Genomic DNA, 24,712 nt, shown 5'->3' on the forward strand with positions numbered 1-24,712 from the left:
TGGGAACAGTCTCTCCTGTATAGTGAATGGGAACACTCTCTCCTGTATAGTGAATGGGAACACTCTCTCCTGTATAGTGAATGGGAACACTCTCTCCTGTATAGTGAATGGGAACACTCTCTCCTGTATAGTGAATGGGAACAGTCTCTCCTGTATAGTGAATGGGAACACTCTCTCCTGTATAGTGAATGGGAACACTCTCTCCTGTATAGTGAATGGGAACACTCTCTCCTGTATAGTGAATGGGAACACTCTCTCCTGTATAGTGAATGGGAACAGGTCGGTCTCCTCCTCCATCATCAGTGACAAGTACAAGGTGGGGAAGATCATAGGGGACGGGAACTTTGCCGTTGTTAAGGACTGTGTAGAGAGGTAAGTACTAGATCACACACACACACACACACACACACACACACACACACACACACACACACACACACACACACACACTGGGTGTTTCTCAATATGCGTACTACCGTGCTTCGAGCAAATTGGAGCATAGGTCGGTGTATGAGTCCAAATCAAAGTATGTGAAATGGAACACTGAGGGCAGTTCTAAGATGAAATGGAACACTGAGGGCAGTTCTAAGATGAAATGGAACACTGAGGGCAGTTCTAAGATGAAATGGAACACTGAGGGCAGTTCTAAGATGAAATGGAACACTGAGGGCAGTTCTAAGATGCGTACTTCGTTTGTACACATTTCGAAGCATATATCGATGCGCGTTTCAACTGAAATATTCCCAGAATTGTTGACGTAATGTGACGCAAACACGCAAACAATGAGCTGAAGAGAGAGAAAATTAACTCCGACTTCGGAATGAAAAGTTGCCCATTCACATCTCACATGTTGCCTGAATACAATATTGTATCTTAAAAACGTTAATAAATACATACCTTGTTAATGTTACAATGTTTAACTGCCTGGAATACCCACTGTAGTGTCGTAGATCACAGGCTAACTGACGAAAATAATTGGTAGATAGCTAGCTACACACAAAGAATTTGTAGCTAATGTTGGCCATCTACCTTGCATAACAACATCATTTTTTTACATGTAAAACTTAGCTGGCTAGCTAGGTTAATATTCACATATAGGTAGTTGCTAATTATGAAGTAAAACGTTAGCATTTTGCTTTATGTAGCTATCTTGTTTTGTCTGTATTGGTCAAAGGTCACATTAATGCGGTAACATGGAGTGCTTCTCAAATGGAACATTTTCTGTGTTCTCCACACTCTTGTCCTCACGAGAACATACACAAGAGAACGTCCTCAGAGAACGTCCTCAGAGAATGTCCTCAGAGCATGAGTGTGTGGAGCACAGTAGTATGCATAATTGAGAAACACCCACTGTACTTGATTGATTGATTGATTGATTGATTGACTCGTCGACAGGTCGACAGGACAGGAGTTTGCTCTGAAGATTATCGACAAAGCTCGTTGCTGTGGGAAGGTACTGACACAACTTATGTACTGATCAGATTGATTGATTGACTGATTTTATGTATTGATATACAGTACCAGTCAAAAGTTTGGACACACCTACTCCTCCAATGGGTTTTTCTTTATTTTTACTGTTTTCTACATTGTAGAATAATAGTGAAGACATCAACACTATGAAATAACACATATGGAATCATGTAATAACCAAAAAAAGTGTTAAACAAATATATAAATATATTTTAGATTCTTAAAAAGTAGCCACCCTTTGCCTTGATGACAGCTTTGCACACTCTTGGCATTCTCTCAACCAGCTTCATGAGGAATGCTTTTCCAACAGTCTTGAAGGAGTTCCCACATATGCTGAGCACTTGTTGGCTGCTTTTCCTTCACTCTGCGGTCCGACTCATCCCAAACCATCTCAATTGGGTTGAGGTTGGTTGATTGTGGAGGTCAGGTCATCTGATGAAGCACTCCATCACTCTTCTTGGTCAAATAGCCCTTACACAGCCTGGAGTTGTGTTTTGGGTCATTGTCCTATTGAAAAACAAATGATAGTCCCAATAAGCCCAAACCAGATGGGATGGCGTATCGCTGCAGAATGCTGTGGTAGCCATGCTGGTTAAATGTGCATTGAATTCTAAATAAATCACTGACAGTGTCACCAGCAAAGCACCATCACACCTCCTCCTCCATGCTTCACGGTGGGAACCACACATGCAGAGATCATCCGTTCACCTACTGTGCATCTCACAAAGACACGGCGGTTGAAACCAAAAATCGCAAAATTAGACCAAAGGACAGATTTCCACCGGTCTAATGTCCATTGCTCGTGGTTCATGGCCCAAGCAAGTCTCTTGTTCTGATTGGTGTCCTTTAGTAGTGGTTTCTTTGCAGCAATTCGACCATGAAGACCTGATTCACGCAGTCTCCTCTGAACAGTTGATGTTGAGATGTGTCTGTTACTTGAACTCTGTGAAGCATTTATTTGGGCTGCAATCTGAGGTGCAGTTAACGCTAATGAACTTATTGGCTCAAACGCATTAAGAAGGAAAGAAATTCCACAAAATAACAAAATAACTTTTAACAAGGCACACCTGTTAATTGAAATGCATTCCAGGTGACTACCTCATGCAGCTGGTTGAGATAATGCCAAGAGTGTGCAAAGCTTTCATCAAGACAAAGGCTGGCTACTTTGAAGAATCTCAAATATAAAATATATTTTCATTTGTTCAACACGTTTTTGATTCCACTAATACATGATTCCATATATGGTATTTCATTGTTTTTAATATTTTCACTATTATTGTACAATGTAGAAAATAGTAAAAAAATAAAGAAAAACCCTTGAATGAGTTGGTGTGTCCAAACTGTTAATTGGTACTGTGTGTATTGATCAGGAGCACCTGATAGAGAACGAGGTGGCGGTGTTGCGGAGGGTCAGACACCCCAGCATCATACAGCTGATTGAGGTCGACGACACACCCACAGAACTCTACCTGGTCATGGAATTGGTCAAGGTACGCTCAATTACTTAAAGCGGCAATCAGCAGTCGAAACAATAACGAAGCGTCTCTCCGCCCCTGTTTTGGTTTAAAAAAAGCTGAGGGATTTGGGGCTGGAGAAAATGTAACCCTTTAAGTTAACAGTCAGACTGACCATCCATGACATCAACATTATGGTGTTAATCCTGTTTTGAGGCTGTACAGTGTTGGTTTACATTTACTTTGTTTACAAACATTAGAGAGTAAAACAAGGTTCTGATGGGGTGTGACTGTTGGACTGAGGCATTTAAAGAGATAATCAATGAGAGGCTTTTAGTAAGAGATAATCAATGAGAGGCTTTTAGTAAGAGATAATCAATGAGATGCTTTTAGTAAGGGATAATCAATGAGAGGCTTTTAGTAAGGGATATGTTTGTGTGTGTGTTCGTGTGTATGTATGTGTGTGTGTGTGTGTGTGTGTGTGTTCGTATGTATGTGTGTGTTCGTATGTATGTGTGTGTGTGTGTGTTTCGTGTGTGTGTGTGTGTTCGTGCGTGTGTACGTGTGTGTCCGTATGTGTGTGTGTGTGTGTGTGTGTGTGTGTGTGTGTGTGTGTGTGTGTGTGTGTGTGTGTGTGTGTGTGTGTGTGTACAGTACACTGACCTGTGTCTGTTGATGTTATCTCTCTGCAGGGTGGAGATTTGTTTGATGCCATCACATGTTCTACTAAATACACAGAGAGAGATGCCAGCGCCATGATCTTCAACTTGGCGGGAGCTATTCAATACCTACACCGTATGGATATAGTCCACAGAGACATCAAACCTGAAAACCTGCTGGTATATAAACCCTCACATACACACCTACAACAGGAACAGGGTTGGAGTTTAAACCTACAGGAGGGTATCTCTCCAGGAACAGGGTTGGAGTTAAAACCTACAGGAGGTTATCTCTCCAGGAACAGGGTTGGAGTTAAAACCTACAGGAGGGTGTCTCTCCAGGAACAGGGTTGGAGTTAAAACCTACAGGAGGTTATCTCTCCAGGAACAGGGTTGGAGTTAAAACCTACAGGAGGGTCTCTCTCCAGGAACAGGGTTGGAGTTAACCTCTCTCGTTTGCGTCCCACCCTAGTCAACAGCCAGTGGAATCCCGTGGCGCGATATTCAAATACCTTAGAAATGCTATTACTTCAATTTCTCAAACATATAACTATTTTACACCATTTTAAAGACAAGACTCTCGTTAATCTAACCACACTGTCCGATTTCAAAAACGCTTTACAACGAAAGCAAAACATTAGATTATGTCAGCAGAGTACCCAGCCAGAAATAATCAGACACCCATTTTTCAAGCTAGCATATAATGTCACAAAAACCAAAACCACAGCTAAATGCAGCACTAACCTTTGATGATCTTCATCAGATGACACTCATAGGACATTATGTTATACAATACATGCATGTTTTGTTCAATCAAGTTCATATTTATATCAAAAACCAGCTTTTTACATTAGCATGTGACTAGCATGTGACTAGCATTCCCACCGAACACTTCCGGTGAATTTACTAAATTACTCACGATAAACGTTCACAAAAAAACATAACAATTATTTTAAGAATTATAGATACAGAACTCCTTTATGCAATCGCGGAGTCCGATTTTAAAATAGCTTTTCGGTGAAAGCACATTTTGCAATATTCTGAGTAGATAGCCCGGCCATCACAGGCTAGCTATTTTGACACCCACCAAGTTTGGTACTCACCAAACTCAGATTTACTATAAGAAAAATTGGATTACCTTTGCTGTTCTTCGTCAGAATGCACTCCCAGGACTTCTACTTCAATAACAAATATTGGTTTGGTTCCAAATAATCCATAGTTATATCCAAATAGCGGCGTTTTGTTCGTGCGTTCAAGACACTATCGCGCCCGGCGCGTTTCGAGACAAAAAAAATCTAAATATTGCATTACCGTACTTCGAAGCATGTCAAACGCTGTTTAAAATCAATTTTTATGCGATTTTTCTCGTAAAAAAGCGATAATATTCCGACCGGGAGTCGTTGTTTTCGTTCAAAGACTGAAAATGTAAACATGGAGTCGTCTCGTGCACGCGCGCACCAGTCTCATTGTTCTCAGATCGACCACTTACCAAATGCGCTACTGTTTTTCAGCCATGGGCTGCAAAGTCATCATTCAACGTTCTGGCGCCTTCTGAGAGCCTATGGGAGCGTTAGAAAATGTCCCGTTACAGCAGAGATCCCCTGTTTTGGATAGAGATGACAAAGAAGGCCAAGAAATGGTCAGAGAGAGCGCTTCCTGTTTGGAATCTTCTCAGGTTTTGGCCTGCCAAATGAGTTCTGTTATACTCACAGACACCATTCAAACAGTTTTAGAAACTTTAGGCTATTTTCTATCCAAATCAAACAATTATATGCATATTCTAGTTACTGGGCAGGAGTACTAACCAGATTAAATCGGGTACGTTTTTTATCCGGCCGTGCAAATACTGCCCCCTAGCCCCAACAGGTTAAAACCTCCAGGAGGGTATCTTTTACATTACACTTTAGTCATGTATATCAACCTGTCTCCTTTCTTGCCCTGTGACCTCCAGGTGTGTGAATACCTGGATGGGACCAAGTCGTTGAAGCTCGGTGATTTTGGTCTGGCTACAGTCGTAGAGGGACCGCTGTATACAGTCTGTGGAACGCCCACATATGTAGCTCCAGAGATCATCGCTGAGACCGGGTAAGAGGTGTGTGTGTGTGTTAGGGTGTGTGTGTGTGTTAGTGTGTGTGTGTGTGTGTGTGTGTGTGTGTGTGTGTGTGTGTGTGTGTAGAGACCATCTCGGAGACCTGATAAGAGGAGTGTGTGTTTGTGTTTGTCCACTTCTCTCAGCTCTTTCCTCACACCTAAAAAAACCTCTCCCCTCGTCTGCAACTTTTCCACAGGTTGTTGCCGTACATAAAATCAGAATGTACTGATATATTTCCCACCTTTGTGAGTGTAGTTGTGGTTTTATTTTCCACCCTTAGTTGAATGAACGAACTGTAAGTCGCTCTGGATTAACCAATAGGAGACCATGAATCTGACGATATCTCCCAGGATCCTTCAATTCAAAGTCCCATTAACCAGCTCTGTAAACGTTTGTCAAAATACGTTCGTTACTCCCAACAATATGGAGCAACTATCGTCATTACTGCCGTTATGCATGGTGCTGCTGCTGGATCGGGCCGACCTGTCCTGCTGCTGGATCGGGCCTGTCCTGCTGCTGGATCGGGCCTGTCCTGCTGCTGGATCGGGCCGACCTGTGCTTGGCAGTAATGAGTAATTTTATTGGAAGTGCCGAATAGGGATTTGGCGCATTCGCACTTGGTCAAAAACAATAGATAATTTTTATTTAGACGTTTGTGGAAGTACATACCAGCAGCAGCACCGACAGGACAGGTCGCCCCGATCCAGCAGCAGGACAGGTCGCCCCGATCCAGCAGCAGGACAGGTAGGCCCGATCCAGCAGCAGGACAGGTCGGCCCGATCCAGCAGCAGGACAGGTCGGCCCGATCCAGCAGCAGGACAGGTCGGCCCGATCCAGCAGCAGGACCATGCGTAACGGCAGTAATGACGATAGTTGCTCTGAGAAACTCCATATTGTGTGGAGTACCGGATGTATTTTGACAAACGTTTACAGAGCTGGTTAATGGGACTTTGAAGTGAAGGATCCTGGGAGATATCGTCAGATTCATGTTCTTCTCAAGCCCAGGTACTGATTCAGATAGAAGATGGTTTTATGTGGAATAATGAGGTTGTCATCTTACCTGTGTGTGTTGCTAGGTACGGTCTGAAGGTGGATATCTGGGCTGCAGGAGTTATCGCCTACATCCTATTGTGTGGGTTCCCCCCGTTCCGCAGGTGAGTTCCACTGTGTTCACCAGTACCTTCACCAGTATGTTCACCAGTACGTTCACCAGTACATTAGTACGTTCACCAGTACCTTCACCAGTATGTTCACCAGTATGTTCACCAGTACGTTCACCAGTACATTAGTACGTTCACCAGTACGTTCACCAGTACGTTCACCAGTACATTAGTACGTTCACCAGTACGTTCACCAGTACGTTCACCAGTATGTTCACCAGTACGTTCACCAGTACGTTCACCAGTACCTTCACCAGCACGTTCACCAGTACATTAGCACGTTCACCAGTATGTTCACCAGTACGTTCACCAGCGCGTTCACCAGTACATTAGCACGTTCACCAGTATGTTCACCAGTACGTTCACCAGCGCGTTCACCAGTACATTAGCACGTTCACCAGTATGTTCACCAGTACGTTCACCAGTACGTTCACCAGTACATTAGCACGTTCACCAGTACGTTCACCAGTACATTAGCACGTTCACCAGTATGTTCACCAGTACGTTCACCAGTACGTTCACCAGTACATTAGCACGTTCACCAGTACGTTCACCAGTACGTTCACCAGTACATTAGCACGTTCACCAGCACGTTCACCAGTACGTTCACCAGTACCTTCACCAGTATGTTCACCAGTATGTTCACCAGTATGTTCACCAGTACGTTCACCAGTACGTTCACCAGTACGTTCACCAGTACCTTCACCAATACGTTCACCAGTACGTTCACCAGTACCTTCACCAGTATGTTCACCAGTATGTTCACCAGTACGTTCACCAGTACGTTTACCAGTACGTTCACCAGTACCTTCACCAGTATGTTCACCAGTACGTTCACCAGTATGTTCACCAGCACGTTCACCAGTACGTTCACCAGTACATTAGTACGTTCACCAGTACGTTCACCAGCGCGTTCACCAGTACATTAGCACGTTCACCAGTACGTTCACCAGTACGTTCACCAGCACGTTCACCAGTACGTTCACCAGCACGTTCACCAGTACGTTCACCAGTACGTTCACCAGTATGTTCACCAGTACGTTCACCAGTACGTTCACCAGCACGTTCACCAGTACGTTCACCAGTACGTTCACCAGTACCTTCACCAGTATGTTCACCAGTACGTTCACCAGTATGTTCACCAGCACGTTCACCAGTACGTTCACCAGTACATTAGCACGTTCACCAGTACGTTCACCAGTACGTTCACCAGCACGTTCACCAGTACGTTCACCAGCACGTTCACCAGTACGTTCACCAGTACGTTCACCAGTATGTTCACCAGTACGTTCACCAGTACGTTCACCAGCACGTTCACCAGTACGTTCACCAGTACGTTCACCAGTACCTTCACCAGTATGTTCACCAGTACGTTCACCAGTATGTTCACCAGCACGTTCACCAGTACGTTCACCAGTACATTAGTACGTTCACCAGTACGTTCACCAGTACGTTCACCAGTACATTCACCAGTACGTTAGTACGTTCACCAGTACGTTCACCAGTACGTTCACCAGTATGTTCACCAGTACGTTCACCAGCACGTTCACCAGTACGTTCACCAGTACGTTCACCAGTACGTTCACCAGTACGTTCACCAGCGCGTTCACCAGTACATTAGCACGTTCACCAGCACGTTCACCAGTTTAAACATTATGACTGTGTATACTCAGTTTCACTCCTCTCCTACAGTGAGAATAACATCCAGGAGGAGTTGTTTGACCAGATACTCAGGGGGAAGCTGGAATTCCCTTCCCCAGACTGGGACACAGTCAGCCTGCCGGCCAAGGTAGGAGCCTGGGGGTTAGATAGATAGATGGTATAACATTAGATATATGGTACAACATTAGATAGATGGTATAACAGTAGATAGATGGTATAACAGTAGATAGATGGTATAACAGTAGATAGATGGTATAACATTAGATAGATAGATGGTATAACATTAGATAGATAGATGGTATAACATTAGATAGATGGTATAACAGTAGATAGATGGTATAACTGTAGATAGATGGTATAACATTAGATAGATGGTATAACATTAGATAGATGGTATAACATTAGATAGATGGTATAACAGTAGATAGATGGTATAACAGTAGATAGATGGTATAACATTAGATAGATAGATGGTATAACATTAGATAGATGGTATAACAGTAGATAGATGGTATAACAGTAGATAGATGGTATAACAGTAGATAGATGGTATAACATTAGATAGATGGTATAACATTAGATAGATGGTACAACAGTAGATAGATAGATGGTATAACAGTAGATAGATAGATGGTATAACATTAGATAGATAGATGGTATAACAGTAGATAGATAGATGGTATAACATTAGATAGATAGATGGTATAACAGTAGATAGATGGTATAACAGTAGATAGATGGTATAACAGTAGATAGATGGTATAACATTAGATAGATAGATGGTATAACATTAGATAGATGGTATAACAGTAGATAGATGGTATAACATTAGATAGATGGTATAACAGTAGATAGATGGTATAACATTAGATAGATAGATGGTATAACAGTAGATAGATGGTATAACAGTAGATAGATGGTATAACATTAGATAGATGGTATAACATTAGATAGATAGATGGTATAACATTAGATAGATGGTATAACAGTAGATAGATGGTATAACAGTAGATAGATGGTATAACATTAGATAGATAGATGGTATAACATTAGATAGATAGATGGTATAACAGTAGATAGATAGATGGTATAACATTAGATAGATCGATGGTATAACATTAGATAGATGGTATAACAGTAGATAGATGGTATAACAGTAGATAGATGGTATAACATTAGATAGATGGTATAACATTAGATAGATGGTATAACATTAGATAGATGGTATAACAGTAGATAGATGGTATAACAGTAGATAGATGGTATAACATTAGATAGATGGATGGTATAACAGTAGATAGATGGTATAACAGTAGATAGATGGTATAACATTAGATAGATGGTATAACAGTAGATAGATGGTATAACATTAGATAGATAGATGGTATAACATTAGATAGATGGTATAACAGTAGATAGATGGTATAACATTAGATAGATAGATGGTATAACATTAGATAGATGGTATAACATTAGATAGATAGATGGTATAACATTAGATAGATGGTATAACAGTAGATAGATGGTATAACAGTAGATAGATAGATGGTATAACAGTAGATAGATAGATGGTACAACATTAGATAGATGGTATAACAGTAGATAGATGGTATAACATTAGATAGATAGATGGTATAACATTAGATAGATGGTATAACAGTAGATAGATGGTATAACAGTAGATAGATGGTATAACAGTAGATAGATGGTATAACAGTAGATAGATGGTATAACATTAGATAGATGGTATAACATTAGATAGATAGATGGTATAACAGTAGATAGATGGTATAACAGTAGATAGATAGATGGTATAACAGTAGATAGATGGTATAACAGTAGATAGATGGTATAACATTAGATAGATAGATGGTATAACATTAGATAGAAGGTATAACAGTAGATAGATAGATGGTATAATATTAGATAGATATATGGTATAACAGTAGATAGATGGTATAACATTAGATAGATAGATGGTATAATATTAGATAGATGGTATAACAGTAGATAGATGGATGGTATAACAGTAGATAGATGGATGGTATAACATTAGATAGATGGTATAACAGTAGATAGTTGGTATAACATTAGATAGATGGTATAACAGTAGATAGATGGATGGTATAACATTAGATAGATGGTATAACATTAGATAGATGGTATAACATTAGATAGATAGATGGTATAACAGTAGATAGATAGATGGTATAACATTAGATAGATAGATGGTATAACAGTAGATAGATGGTATAACAGTAGATAGATAGATGGTATAACATTAGATAGATGGTATAACAGTAGATAGATGGTATAACAGTAGATAGATGGATGGTATAACATTAGATAGATGGTATAACATTAGATAGATAGATGGTATAACATTAGATAGATGGTATAACATTAGATAGATGGTATAACAGTAGATAGATGGTATAACAGTAGATAGATGGTATAACAGTAGATAGATGGTATAACATTAGATAGATGGTATAACATTAGATAGATGGATGGTATAACATTAGATAGATGGTATAACATTAGATAGATGGTATAACAGTAGATAGATGGATGGTATAACAGTAGATAGATGGATGGTATAACATTAGATAGATGGTATAACAGTAGATAGTTGGTATAACATTAGATAGATGGTATAACAGTAGATAGATGGATGGTATAACATTAGATAGATGGTATAACATTAGATAGATGGTATAACAGTAGATAGATGGTATAACAGTAGATAGATGGTATAACATTAGATAGATGGTATAACATTAGATAGATGGTATAACATTAGATAGATGGTATAACAGTAGATAGATGGATGGTATAACATTAGATAGATGGTATAACATTTGATAGATAGATGGTATAACAGTAGATAGATGGTATAACAGTAGATAGATGGTATAATATTAGATAGATGGTATAACATTAGATAGATGGTATAACATTAGATAGATGGTATAACATTAGATAGATGGTATAACATTTGATAGATAGATGGTATAACAGTAGATAGATGGTATAACATTTGATAGATAGATGGTATAACATTAGATAGATAGATGGTATAACAGTAGATAGATAGATGGTATAACAGTAGATAGATAGATGGTATAACATTAGATAGATGGTATAACAGTAGATAGATGGTATAACATTAGATAGATAGATGGTATAACATTAGATAGATAGATGGTATAACAGTAGATAGATGGTATAACATTAGATAGATAGATGGTATAACATTAGATAGATAGATGGTATAACAGTAGATAGATAGATGGTATAACAGTAGATAGATGGTATAACATTAGATAGATGGTATAACATTAGATAGATGGTATAACATTAGGTAGATGGTATAACAGTATATAGATGGTATAATATTAGATAGATGGTATAACAGTAGATAGATAGATGGTATAACAGTAGATAGATGGTCTAACATTAGATAGATAGATGGTATAACAGTAGATAGATGGTATAACAGTAGATAGATGGATGGTATAACATTAGATAGATGGTATAACAGTAGATAGATGGTATAACAGTAGATAGATGGTATAACAGTAGATAGATGGTATAACATTAGATAGATGGTATAACAGTAGATAGATGGTATAACAGTAGATAGATGGTATAATATTAGATAGATGGTATAACATTAGATAGATGGTATAACATTAGATAGATGGTATAACATTTGATAGATAGATGGTATAACAGTAGATAGATGGTATAACAGTAGATAGATGGTATAACATTTGATAGATAGATGGTATAACATTAGATAGATAGATGGTATAACAGTAGATAGATAGATGGTATAACATTAGATAGATGGTATAACATTAGATAGATGGTATAACAGTAGATAGATGGTATAACATTAGATAGATAGATGGTATAACAGTAGATAGATGGTATAACATTAGATAGATAGATGGTATAACATTAGATAGATAGATGGTATAACAGTAGATAGATGGTATAACAGTAGATAGATGGTATAACATTAGATAGATGGTATAACATTAGGTAGATGGTATAACAGTATATAGATGGTACACTGCACCACGTAGTGTAGTGGAACACAAATATACGCAGTTCAGAAATAGCCCTTGAAAACATAGCTTCAACGTTGCATACTGACTGTCACATGACGTCTTTCCTAGATGCTGATTGGTGAGATGCTGCAGGTGAACGCGGACATTCGTTATTCAGCAGAGGAGGTCCTCTCACACCCCTGGGTTACGGTAGGCCCCCCCCCACACACACACACACACGTAAAACTCCGCAACGTCCTCTACCCTCATCTGAATAAATGTGTGTGTGTGTGTTTTGCAGGACGAGGCCACTCTAGAGAGCAGAAACGTGAACACAGAGACATTATCGTCAGCTACGGTGACCCCTGACCTTCCAGTGACCCCTACAACCCCGACAGCGACCTTTGACCCTATGACCCCGGCAGCACAGAGTAGCCCCGCCCACAACAACACTACTAATCCCAACACTAAATCTGTTACCTCTGCTGAGGACACGTCCCTTTTCAGCCCCTAGGCAAGGGATGGGCAACTTTGAATGGGGGTGGGGCCCACCAAAAATCTTAACTCATCACGAGGGGCCGCGGTGGCTCGTGGGTAGAGTGAAGATTTAGCAATTTTATAACTCATTTCCTGCAATTCTACACATTTTGCCATGTGGGTGGAGAGAAATGTTTGCAGTTTTTAATATGATATCTGAAGGAGAGTGACAAACAAAATCAATGGGAGCCCATAATTAGACTAATTAACATAATTACACCATGAATCCTACCAGTTTAGATAGCTGGCAGATAGACTAATTAACATAATTACACCATGATTCCTACCAGTTTAGATAGCTGGCAGATAGACTAATTAACATAATTACACCATGATTCCTACCAGTTTAGATAGCTGGCTAAACTAATTAACATAATTAGACTTTGATTCCTACCAGTTTAGATAGCTGGCAGAGAGACTAATTAACATAATTACACCATGATTCCTACCAGTTTAGATAGCTGGCAGATAGACTAATTAACATAATTACACCATGATTCCTACCAGTTTAGATAGCTGGCAGATAGACTAATTAACATAATTACACCATGATTCCTACCAGTTTAGATAGCTGGCTAGGCTAATTAACATAATTACACCATGATTCCTACCAGTTTAGATAGCTGGCAGATAGACTAATTAGCATAATTACACCATGATTCCTACCAGTTTAGATAGCTGGCAGATAGACTAATTAACATAATTACACCATGATTCCTACCAGTTTAGATAGCTGGCTAGGCTAATTAACATAATTACACCATGATTCCTACCAGTTTAGATAGCTGGCAGATAGACTAATTAGCATAATTACACCATGATTCCTACCAGTTTAGATAGCTGGCAGATAGACTAATTAACATAATTACACCATGATTCCTACCAGTTTAGATAGCTGGCAGAGAGACTAATTAACATAATTACACCATGATTCCTACCAGTTTAGATAGCTGACAGATAGACTAATTAACATAATTACACCATGATTCCTACCAGTTTAGATACAGTGGGGGAAAAAAAGTATTTGATCCCCTGCTGATTTTGTACGTTTGCCCACTTACAAAGAAATGATCAGTCTATAATTTTAATAGTAGGTTTATTTGAACAGTGAGAGACAGAATAACAACAAAAAAATCCAGAAAAACGTATGTCAAAAATGTTATAAAATGATTTGCATTTTAATGAGGGAAATAAGTATTTGACCCCACTGCAAAACATGACTTAGTACTTGGTGGCAAAACCCTTGTTGGCAATCACAGAGGTCAGACGTTTCTTGTAGTTGGCCACCAGGTTTGCACACATCTCAGGAGGGACTTTGTCCCACTCCTCTTTGCAGATCTTCTCCAAGTCATTAAGGTTTCGAGGCTGACGTTTGGCAACTCGAACCTTCAGCTCCCTCCACAGATTTTCTATGGGATTAAGGTCTGGAGACTGGCTAGGCCACTCCAGGACCTTAATGTGCTTCTTCTTGAGCCACTCCTTTGTTGCCTTGGCCGTGTGTTTTGGGTCATTGTCATGCTGGAATACTCATCCACGACCCATTTTCAATGCCCTGGCTGAGGGAAGGAGGTTCTCACCCAAGATTTGACGGTACATGGCCCCGTCCATTGTCCCTTTGATGCGGTGAAGTTGTCCTGGCCCCTTAGCAGACAAACACCCCCAAAGCATAATGTTTCCACCTCCATGTTTGACGGTGGAGATGGTGTTCTTGGGGTCATAGGCATCATTCCTCCTCCTCCAAACACGGCGAGTTGAGTTGATGTCAAAGAGCTCCATTTTGGTCTCATCTGACCACAACACTTTCACCAGTTGTCCTCTGAGTCATTCAGATGTTCATTGGCAAACTTCAGACGGGCATGTATATGTATTCTTGAGCAGGGGTCACCTTGCGGGCGCTGCAGGATTTCAGTCCTTCACGGCTTAGTGTGTTACCAATTGTTTTCTTGGTGACTATGGTCCCAGCTGCCTTGAGATCATTGACAAGGTCCTCCCGTGTAGTTGGCTGATTCCTCACCGTTCTCATGATCATTGCAACCCCACGAGGTGAGATCTTGCATGGAGCCCCAGGCCGAGGGATATTGACAGTTCTTTTGTGTTTCTTCCATTTGTGAATAATCGCACCAACTGTTGTCAACTTCTCACCAAGCTGCTGGCGATGGTCTTGTAGCCCATTCCAGCCTTGTGTAGGTCTACAATCTTGTCCCTGACATCCTTGGAGAGCTCTTTGGTCTTGGCCATGGTGGAGAGTTTGGGATCTGATTGATTGAGTGCTTCTGTGGACAGGTGTCTTTTATACAGATAACAAACTGAGATTAGGAGCACTCCCTTTAACAGTGTGCTCCTAATCTCAGCTCGTTACCTGTATAAAAGACACCTGGGAGCCAGAAATCTTTCTGATTGAGAGGGGGTCAAATACTTATTTCCCTCATTAAAATGCAAATCAATTTATAACATTTTTGATGTGCGTTTTTCTGGATATTTTTGTTGTTATTCTGTCTCTCACTGTTCAAATAAACCTACCATTAAAATTATAGACTGATCCTTTCTTTGTTAGTGGGCAAACGTACAAAATCAGCAGGGGATCAAATACTTTTCCCCCCCACTGTAGCTGGCTAGACTAATTAACATAATTAGACCATGATTCCTACCAGTTTAGATAGCTGGCAGATAGACTAATTAACATAATTACACCATGATTCCTACCAGTTAAGATAGCTGGCTAGACTAATTAACATAATTACACCATGATTCCTACCAGTTTAGATAGCTGGCAGATAGACTAATTAACATAATTACACCATGATTCCTACCAGTTTAGATAGCTGGCAGATAGACTAATTAACATAATTACACCATGATTCCTACCAGTTTAGATAGCTGGCAGATAGACTAATTAGCATAATTACACCATGATTCCTACCAGTTTAGATAGCTGGCTAGACTAATTAACATAATTACACCATGATTCCTACCAGTTTAGATAGCTGGCAGATAGACTAATTAACATAATTACACCATGATTCCTACCAGTTTAGATAGCTGGCTAGACTAATTAACATAATTACACCATGATTCCTACCAGTTTAGATAGCTGGCAGATAGACTAATTAACATAATTAGACCATGATTCCTACCAGTTTAGATAGCTGGCAGATAGACTAATTAACATAATTACACCATGATTCCTACCAGTTTAGATAGCTGGCAGATAGACTAATTAACATAATTACACCATGATTTCTACCAGTTTAGATAGCTGGCTAGACTAATTAACATAATTACACCATGATTCCTACCAGTTTAGATAGCTGGCAGATAGACTAATTAACCAATCTTAAAACATGTAGCTGACATGGGCTAATTGAGTGACTGTCAGTGACTGACATAACAAGAGAAAAACAACAAGAGAGAAACCGCTGATGCACAACCTGACTTCACCTTGTGTATTCTACTATTCTACCTAGCAACAGTAAGTTGTGAGCCCGACTGAGTTCCAAAAAAAGAAAATGGATACGCGGGCCTAGAAAAGAGTTGGCCATCCCTTCCCTGGGCTCTTCTCTTATAGGTGAGGAGAAGGGAGGGGCCCTAATGGAGCCCTAGACCCTACGCCCTATGTAAGGTGTGGAGATCTGAGAGGATTTGATTGGTATTAGCAATATGGTGAAACTTCCACCTAGCCTATCAGAGGGCAAGGTGGAAGCTATTACCATATTGCTTACACCTATCACCTATCCAGATCTCCACAAGTGCATTGTGGGTAGGGTCCATTTAGGATGTGGGCCATTTTCCATTTCAGATCCTAGCTCCTTCCCCTAGCTGTGGGTTTGGGCCACTTTCCATTTCAGATCCTAGCTCCTTCCCCAAGCAGTGGAGAGTAGAAAGGGTTGTGGGCCACTTTCCATTTCAGATCCTAGCTCCTCCTAGCTGTGGGTTTGGGCCACTTTCCATTTCAGATCCTAGCTCCTTCTCCTAGCTGAGGAGAGGAGAGTTGGAGAAGGGTTGGAGAAGGGGTTGATAGGACAGATACCAACAACCTCAGATAATACACTGCACAGTACCCCTCCAAACATACACTGTTCAAAAAAATAAAGGGAACACTAAAATAACACATCCTAGATCTGAATGAAAGAAATAATCTTATTAAATACTTTTTTCTTTACATAGTTGAATGTGCTGACAACAAAATCACACAAAAATAATCAATGGAAATCCAATTTATCAACCCATGGAGGTCTGGATTTGGAGTCACACTCAAAATTAAAGTGGAAAACTACACTACAGGCTGATCCAACTTTGATGTAATGACATTAAAACAAGTCAAAATGAGGCTCAGTAGTGTGTGTGGCCTCCACGTGCCTGTATGACCTCCCTACAACGCCTGGGCATGCTCCTGATGAGGTGGCAGATGGTCTCCTGAGGGATCTCCTCCCAGACCTGGACTAAAGCATCCGCCAACTCCTGGACAGTCTGTGGTGCAGCGTGGCGTTGGTGGATGGAGTGAGACATGATGTCCCAGATGTGCTCAATTGGATTCAGGTCTGGGGAACGGGCGGGCCAGTCCATAGCATCAATGCCTTCCTCTTGCAGGAACTGCTGACACACTCCAGCCACATGAGGTCTAGCATTGTCTTGCATTAGGAGGAACCCAGGGCCAACCGCACCAGCATATGGTCTCACAAGGGGTCTGAGGATCTCATCTCGGTACCTAATGGCAGTCAGGCTACCTCTGGCGAGCACATGGAGGGCTGTGCGGCCCCCCAAAGAAATGCCACCCCACACCATGACTGACCCACCGCCAAACCGGTCATGCTGGAGGATGTTGCAGGCAGCAGAACGTTCTCCACGGCGTCTCCAGACTCTGTCACGTCTGTCACATGCTCAGTGTGAACCTGCTTTCATCTGTGAAGAGCACAGGGCGCCAGTGGCGAATTTGCCAATCTTGGTGTTCTCTGGCAAATGCCAAACGTCCTGCACGGTGTTGGGCTGTAAGCACAACCCCCACCTGTGGACGTCGGGCCCTCATACCACCCTCATGGAGTCTGTTTCTGACCGTTTGAGCAGACACACACACATTTGTGGCCTGCTGGAGGTCATTTTGCAGGGCTCTGGCAGTGCTCCTCCTTGCAAAAAGGCGGAGGTAGCCCTCCTGCTGCTGGGTTGTTGCCCTCCTACGGCCTCCTCCACGTCTCCTGATGTACTGGCCTGTCTCCTGGTAGCGCCTCCATGCTCTGGACACTACGCTGACAGACACAGCAAACCTTCTTGCCACAGCTCGCATTGATGTGCCATCCTGGATGAGCTGCACTACCTGAGCCACTTGTGTGGGTTGTAGACTCCGTCTCATGCTACCACTAGAGTGAAAGCACCGCCAGCATTCAAAAGTGACCAAAATATCAGCCAGGAAGCATAGGAACTGAGAAGTGGTCTGTGGTCACCACCTGCAGAACCACTCCTTTATTGGGGATGTCTTGCTAACTGCCTATAATTTCCACCGGTTGTCTATTCCATTTGCACAACAGCTTGTGAAATGTATTGTCAATCAGTGTTGCTTCCTAAGTGGACAGTTTGATTTCACAGAAGTGTGATTGACTTGGAGTTACATTGTGTTGTTTAAGTGTTCCCTTTATTTTTTAGAGCAGTGTGTATATATATATATATATATAATCTCCCTCTTTCTCCCCTCTCTCTCTCTCTCCTCACTTTCTCTCTCTTTCTGGTCTCAGTCCTCTCTAACTCATATGTAGCTCATCTTACCCTTTCTCTCGGTTTCCCTCCCCTTTTCTCACTCGCAAATCTTACAAGAATGGAGTATACTGTGGAGAATAGAGTATACTGTGGGGAATAGAGTATACTGTGGAGAAGGGAGTATACTGTGGAGAATAGAGTATACTATGGATAATAGAGTATACTGTGGAGAATAGAGTATACTGTGGAGAATAGAGTATACTGTGGAGAATAGAGTATACTGTGGAGAATGGAGTATACTGTGGAGAATAGAGTATACTGTGGAGAATGGAGTTTCTACCGTATATTGTGTATATATGGTGTATATATATGTGTGTTTGTGTGAGTTGTGCTTTAGAGAATGTAGCAGTGTGGGGGAGTGGTGGGGGATAGTTTGGGGGATGGGGGGGTTAGTTTGGGGGAGGGGCGGGTGCCATTTTGAAACTTGGCCACATCCTAATAGTCTTGGACAGCCTAATTTCCTTGCCTCCTTTCCTTCACACCCATTGAGGAGAAAGGATTCAGTAAGGTCCGCCATAGACGTCGCCTCATTGTATCGGTCCCATTATGGCATCTGTGAGCGCATGGGCAGTGCCATTGAGGCCATCTCAATTTTGAAGTAGTCCCATTTTCTTCTTCTACTACTTCTATGAGTTGGTAAACAAACTGAATGGGTGCATACTGCCCCCTGGAGGGTGTTGTTGGAACAGGTATAAAGCCAAAGTTGGTGATTTACTGCCCCCTGCAGTTATGGGATGTTTGCTCACGAGTATAATTCATTGGCTGATCCCTCCTGATGAAATGGATGGAATTATGTGATGCTTATCCTCTTAAAAATGTTAAATTAAAGATTCACCCATTTTGAATGTTATAATTGTTTTTTTTTGTGCATCTTTTGAGCGATGTTCTATCGTTTCCTGGGGTCATTTCATGTTTAATCTCTGAGCTATTGCCATCCATACAAGTAGGCAGAAATCCGTCCGGTTTTTGACGTAGCATTGCGATAAAACACCTGTCAATAGACTGGAAGTTAATAGGAACACGGAGTTTTAAATCGCAAAAACTTCTATCACACGTGTCAGATTTCAATACTTGGTCGACGTCTTAATGCGGGAGGTTGTCTTCTCTCTCCAATCAGCCATTGATCATATTTTAGCGATATTCCTACTTCTACAAAAGGTGTAATTTATTAACAGAGGGTCCAACACATTTTGTCCTGTTTGCCTGTTCAGTCTAGGGTGAATGTCAGACTCCACTCTGAGGAACATCATGGTCAGATTGTAGACTCCTAAATTGATAGTACAGTTTGTTAAAGTGATTTTACAGCTAGCTAGCTACTTCACATGCTGATATTGACTTTGGTTTTATCGGGTGAAGCTACGCTTGCTTGCCAGCCCATAGAGAGCATTGCATTGCATTGTGGGTTTTGTAGTCGACTTGAGCGGCAACAGATATCCACAACGATTTTCAAGGTTGCAACCAACCTTATAATGACAAAATGTAACATTTGTTCACAAATAAAATATTGTTCTCACATAGTGTTATTTTAACACTGAATTATAGGAATGAGTAGTTTCATTAGATTGTTATTTGAAGGAAATCCTTCTCAACCACTCCACTGAAAAACCTCTCCTTGCACACGAGGGAAGAAAAAAAAACCTGCAGCTCCAAATTCACTCCATTCATTAAAATAACAATTTAACCAACACCCCATCTATTTTTTTTTGTGTGACTACTTGTACCTACCATTTGGTTTTGAAGTAATGAAACAAAAACATATTTGGATTAAAAGTATTTGAATAAACATGAAAAGGTGAATGTAAGAAGTGCTCATTTAAAATAGGCTACATGTGATATTAAACAGCATATACACACTCTGAATAGGATACATGTCATATTAAACAGCATATAAACACTCTGAATAGGATACATGTCATATTAAACACCATATAAACACTCTGAATAGGATACATGTCATATTAAACAGCATATAAACACTCTGAATAGGATACATGTCATATTAAACAGCATATAAACACTCTGAATAGGATACATGTCATATTAAACACCATATAAACACTCTGAATAGGCTACATGTCATATTAAACAGCATATAAACACTCTGAATAGGATACATGTCATATTAAACTGCATATAAACACTCTGAATAGGCTACATGTCATATTAAACAACACTCTGAATAGGATACATGTCATATTAAACTGCATATAAACACTCTGAATAGGCTACATGTCATATTAAACAGTATATAAACACTCTGAATAGGCTACATGTCATATTAAACAGCATATAAACACTCTGAATAGGCTACATGTCATATTAAACAGCATATAAACACTCTGAATAGGATACATGTCATATTAAACACCATATTAACACTCTGAATAGGATACATGTCATATTAAACAGCATATAAACACTCTGAATAGGATACATGTCATATTAAACACTATATAAACACTCTGAATAGGCTACATGTCATATTAAACACTATATAAACACTGAATAGGATACATGTCATATTAAACACTATATAAACACTCTGAATAGGCTACATGTCATATTAAACACTATATAAACACTCTGAATAGGATACATGTCATATTAAACACTATATAAACACTCTGAATAGGATACATGTCATATTAAACACTATATAAACACTCTGAATAGGCTACATGTCATATTAAACACTATATAAACACTCTGAATAGGATACATGTCATATTAAACACTATATAAACACTGAATAGGCTACATGTCATATTAAACAGCATATTAAACCTCTGAATAGGATACATGTCATATTAAACAGCATATAAACATATTAAACACCATATAAACACTCTGAATAGGATACATGTCATATTAAACAGCATATAAACACTCTAAATAGGATACATGTCATATTAAACAGCATATAAACACTCTAAATAGGATACATGTCATATTAAACAGCTTTTAAACACTCTGAATAGGATACATGTCATATTAAACAGCATATAAACACTCTGAATAGGATACATGTCATATTAAACAGCACATAAACACTCTGAATAGGATACATGTCATATTAAACAGCATATAAACACTCTGAATAGGATACATGTCATATTAAACAGTATATAAACACTCAATAGGCTACATGTCATATTAAACAGCATATAAACACTCTGAATAGGGTACATGTCATATTAAACAGCATATAAACACTCTGAATAGGCTACCTGTCATATTAAACACCATATAAACACTCTGAATAGGCTACATGTCATATTAAACACCATATAAACACTCTGAATAGGATACATGTCATATTAAACACCATATAAACACTCTGAATAGGCTACATGTCATATTAAACAGCATATAAACACTCTGAATAGGATACATGTCATATTAAACAGCATATAAACACTCTGAATAGGATACATGTCATATTAAACAGCATATTAACACTCTGAATAGGCTACATGTCATATTAAACACTATATAAACACTCTGAATAGGCTACATGTCATATTAAACAGCATATAAACACTCTGAATAGGCTACATGTCATATTAAACACCATATAAACACTCTGAATAGGCTACATGTCATATTAAACAACACTCTGAATAGGATACATGTCATATTAAACTGCATATAAACACTCTGAATAGGCTACATGTCATATTAAACAGTATATAAACACTCTGAATAGGCTACATGTCATATTAAACAGCATATAAACACTCTGAATAGGCTACATGTCATATTAAACAGCATATAAACACTCTGAATAGGATACATGTCATATTAAACACCATATTAACACTCTGAATAGGATACATGTCATATTAAACAGCATATAAACACTCTGAATAGGATACATGTCATATTAAACACTATATAAACACTCTGAATAGGCTACATGTCATATTAAACACTATATAAACACTGAATAGGATACATGCCATATTAAACACTATATAAACACTCTGAATAGGCTACATGTCATATTAAACACTATATAAACACTCTGAATAGGATACATGTCATATTAAACACTATATAAACACTCTGAATAGGATACATGTCATATTAAACACTATATAAACACTCTGAATAGGCTACATGTCATATTAAACACTATATAAACACTCTGAATAGGATACATGTCATATTAAACACTATATAAACACTGAATAGGCTACATGTCATATTAAACAGCATATTAAACCTCTGAATAGGATACATGTCATATTAAACAGCATATAAACATATTAAACACCATATAAACACTCTGAATAGGATACATGTCATATTAAACAGCATATAAACACTCTAAATAGGATACATGTCATATTAAACAGCATATAAACACTCTAAATAGGATACATGTCATATTAAACAGCTTTTAAACACTCTGAATAGGATACATGTCATATTAAACAGCATATAAACACTCTGAATAGGATACATGTCATATTAAACAGCACATAAACACTCTGAATAGGATACATGTCATATTAAACAGCATATAAACACTCTGAATAGGATACATGTCATATTAAACAGTATATAAACACTCAATAGGCTACATGTCATATTAAACAGCATATAAACACTCTGAATAGGGTACATGTCATATTAAACAGCATATAAACACTCTGAATAGGCTACCTGTCATATTAAACACCATATAAACACTCTGAATAGGCTACATGTCATATTAAACACCATATAAACACTCTGAATAGGATACATGTCATATTAAACACCATATAAACACTCTGAATAGGCTACATGTCATATTAAACAGCATATAAACACTCTGAATAGGATACATGTCATATTAAACAGCATATAAACACTCTGAATAGGATACATGTCATATTAAACAGCATATTAACACTCTGAATAGGCTACATGTCATATTAAACACTATATAAACACTCTGAATAGGCTACATGTCATATTAAACAGCATATAAACACTCTGAATAGGCTACATGTCATATTAAACACCATATAAACACTCTGAATAGGCTACATGTCATATTAAACAACACTCTGAATAGGATACATGTCATATTAAACTGCATATAAACACTCTGAATAGGCTACATGTCATATTAAACAGTATATAAACACTCTGAATAGGCTACATGTCATATTAAACAGCATATAAACACTCTGAATAGGCTACATGTCATATTAAACAGCATATAAACACTCTGAATAGGATACATGTCATATTAAACACCATATTAACACTCTGAATAGGATACATGTCATATTAAACAGCATATAAACACTCTGAATAGGATACATGTCATATTAAACACTATATAAACACTCTGAATAGGCTACATGTCATATTAAACACTATATAAACACTGAATAGGATACATGTCATATTAAACACTATATAAACACTCTGAATAGGCTACATGTCATATTAAACACTATATAAACACTCTGAATAGGATACATGTCATATTAAACACTATATAAACACTCTGAATAGGATACATGTCATATTAAACACTATATAAACACTCTGAATAGGCTACATGTCATATTAAACACTATATAAACACTCTGAATAGGATACATGTCATATTAAACACTATATAAACACTGAATAGGCTACATGTCATATTAAACAGCATATTAAACCTCTGAATAGGATACATGTCATATTAAACAGCATATAAACATATTAAACACCATATAAACACTCTGAATAGGATACATGTCATATTAAACAGCATATAAACACTCTAAATAGGATACATGTCATATTAAACAGCATATAAACACTCTAAATAGGATACATGTCATATTAAACAGCTTTTAAACACTCTGAATAGGATACATGTCATATT

The 24,712-nt window shown here is 39.0% G+C and overlaps 1 protein-coding gene across 1 annotated transcript in view; it reads left to right on the top strand.

The window, feature by feature from the left end:
* Positions 1-13,552, top strand: part of LOC115194742 (serine/threonine-protein kinase DCLK2) — a 40,401-nt gene extending 26,849 nt beyond the window's left edge. Inside the window, exons 7-15 of the mRNA XM_029754652.1 lie at positions 267-372; positions 1,396-1,453; positions 2,841-2,960; positions 3,617-3,763; positions 5,535-5,668; positions 6,752-6,829; positions 8,528-8,624; positions 12,685-12,765; positions 12,857-13,552. Coding sequence (XP_029610512.1) covers positions 267-372; positions 1,396-1,453; positions 2,841-2,960; positions 3,617-3,763; positions 5,535-5,668; positions 6,752-6,829; positions 8,528-8,624; positions 12,685-12,765; positions 12,857-13,069 — 1,034 coding nt within the window. The 3' untranslated portion in view covers positions 13,070-13,552. The remainder of the gene's footprint in view (positions 1-266; positions 373-1,395; positions 1,454-2,840; positions 2,961-3,616; positions 3,764-5,534; positions 5,669-6,751; positions 6,830-8,527; positions 8,625-12,684; positions 12,766-12,856) is intronic.
* The last annotated feature ends 11,160 nt before the right edge of the window (positions 13,553-24,712 follow it).

This window comes from Salmo trutta, chromosome 5 (genome assembly GCF_901001165.1).
Source record: "Salmo trutta chromosome 5, fSalTru1.1, whole genome shotgun sequence".
Classification (NCBI taxonomy): Eukaryota; Metazoa; Chordata; class Actinopteri; order Salmoniformes; family Salmonidae; genus Salmo; species Salmo trutta.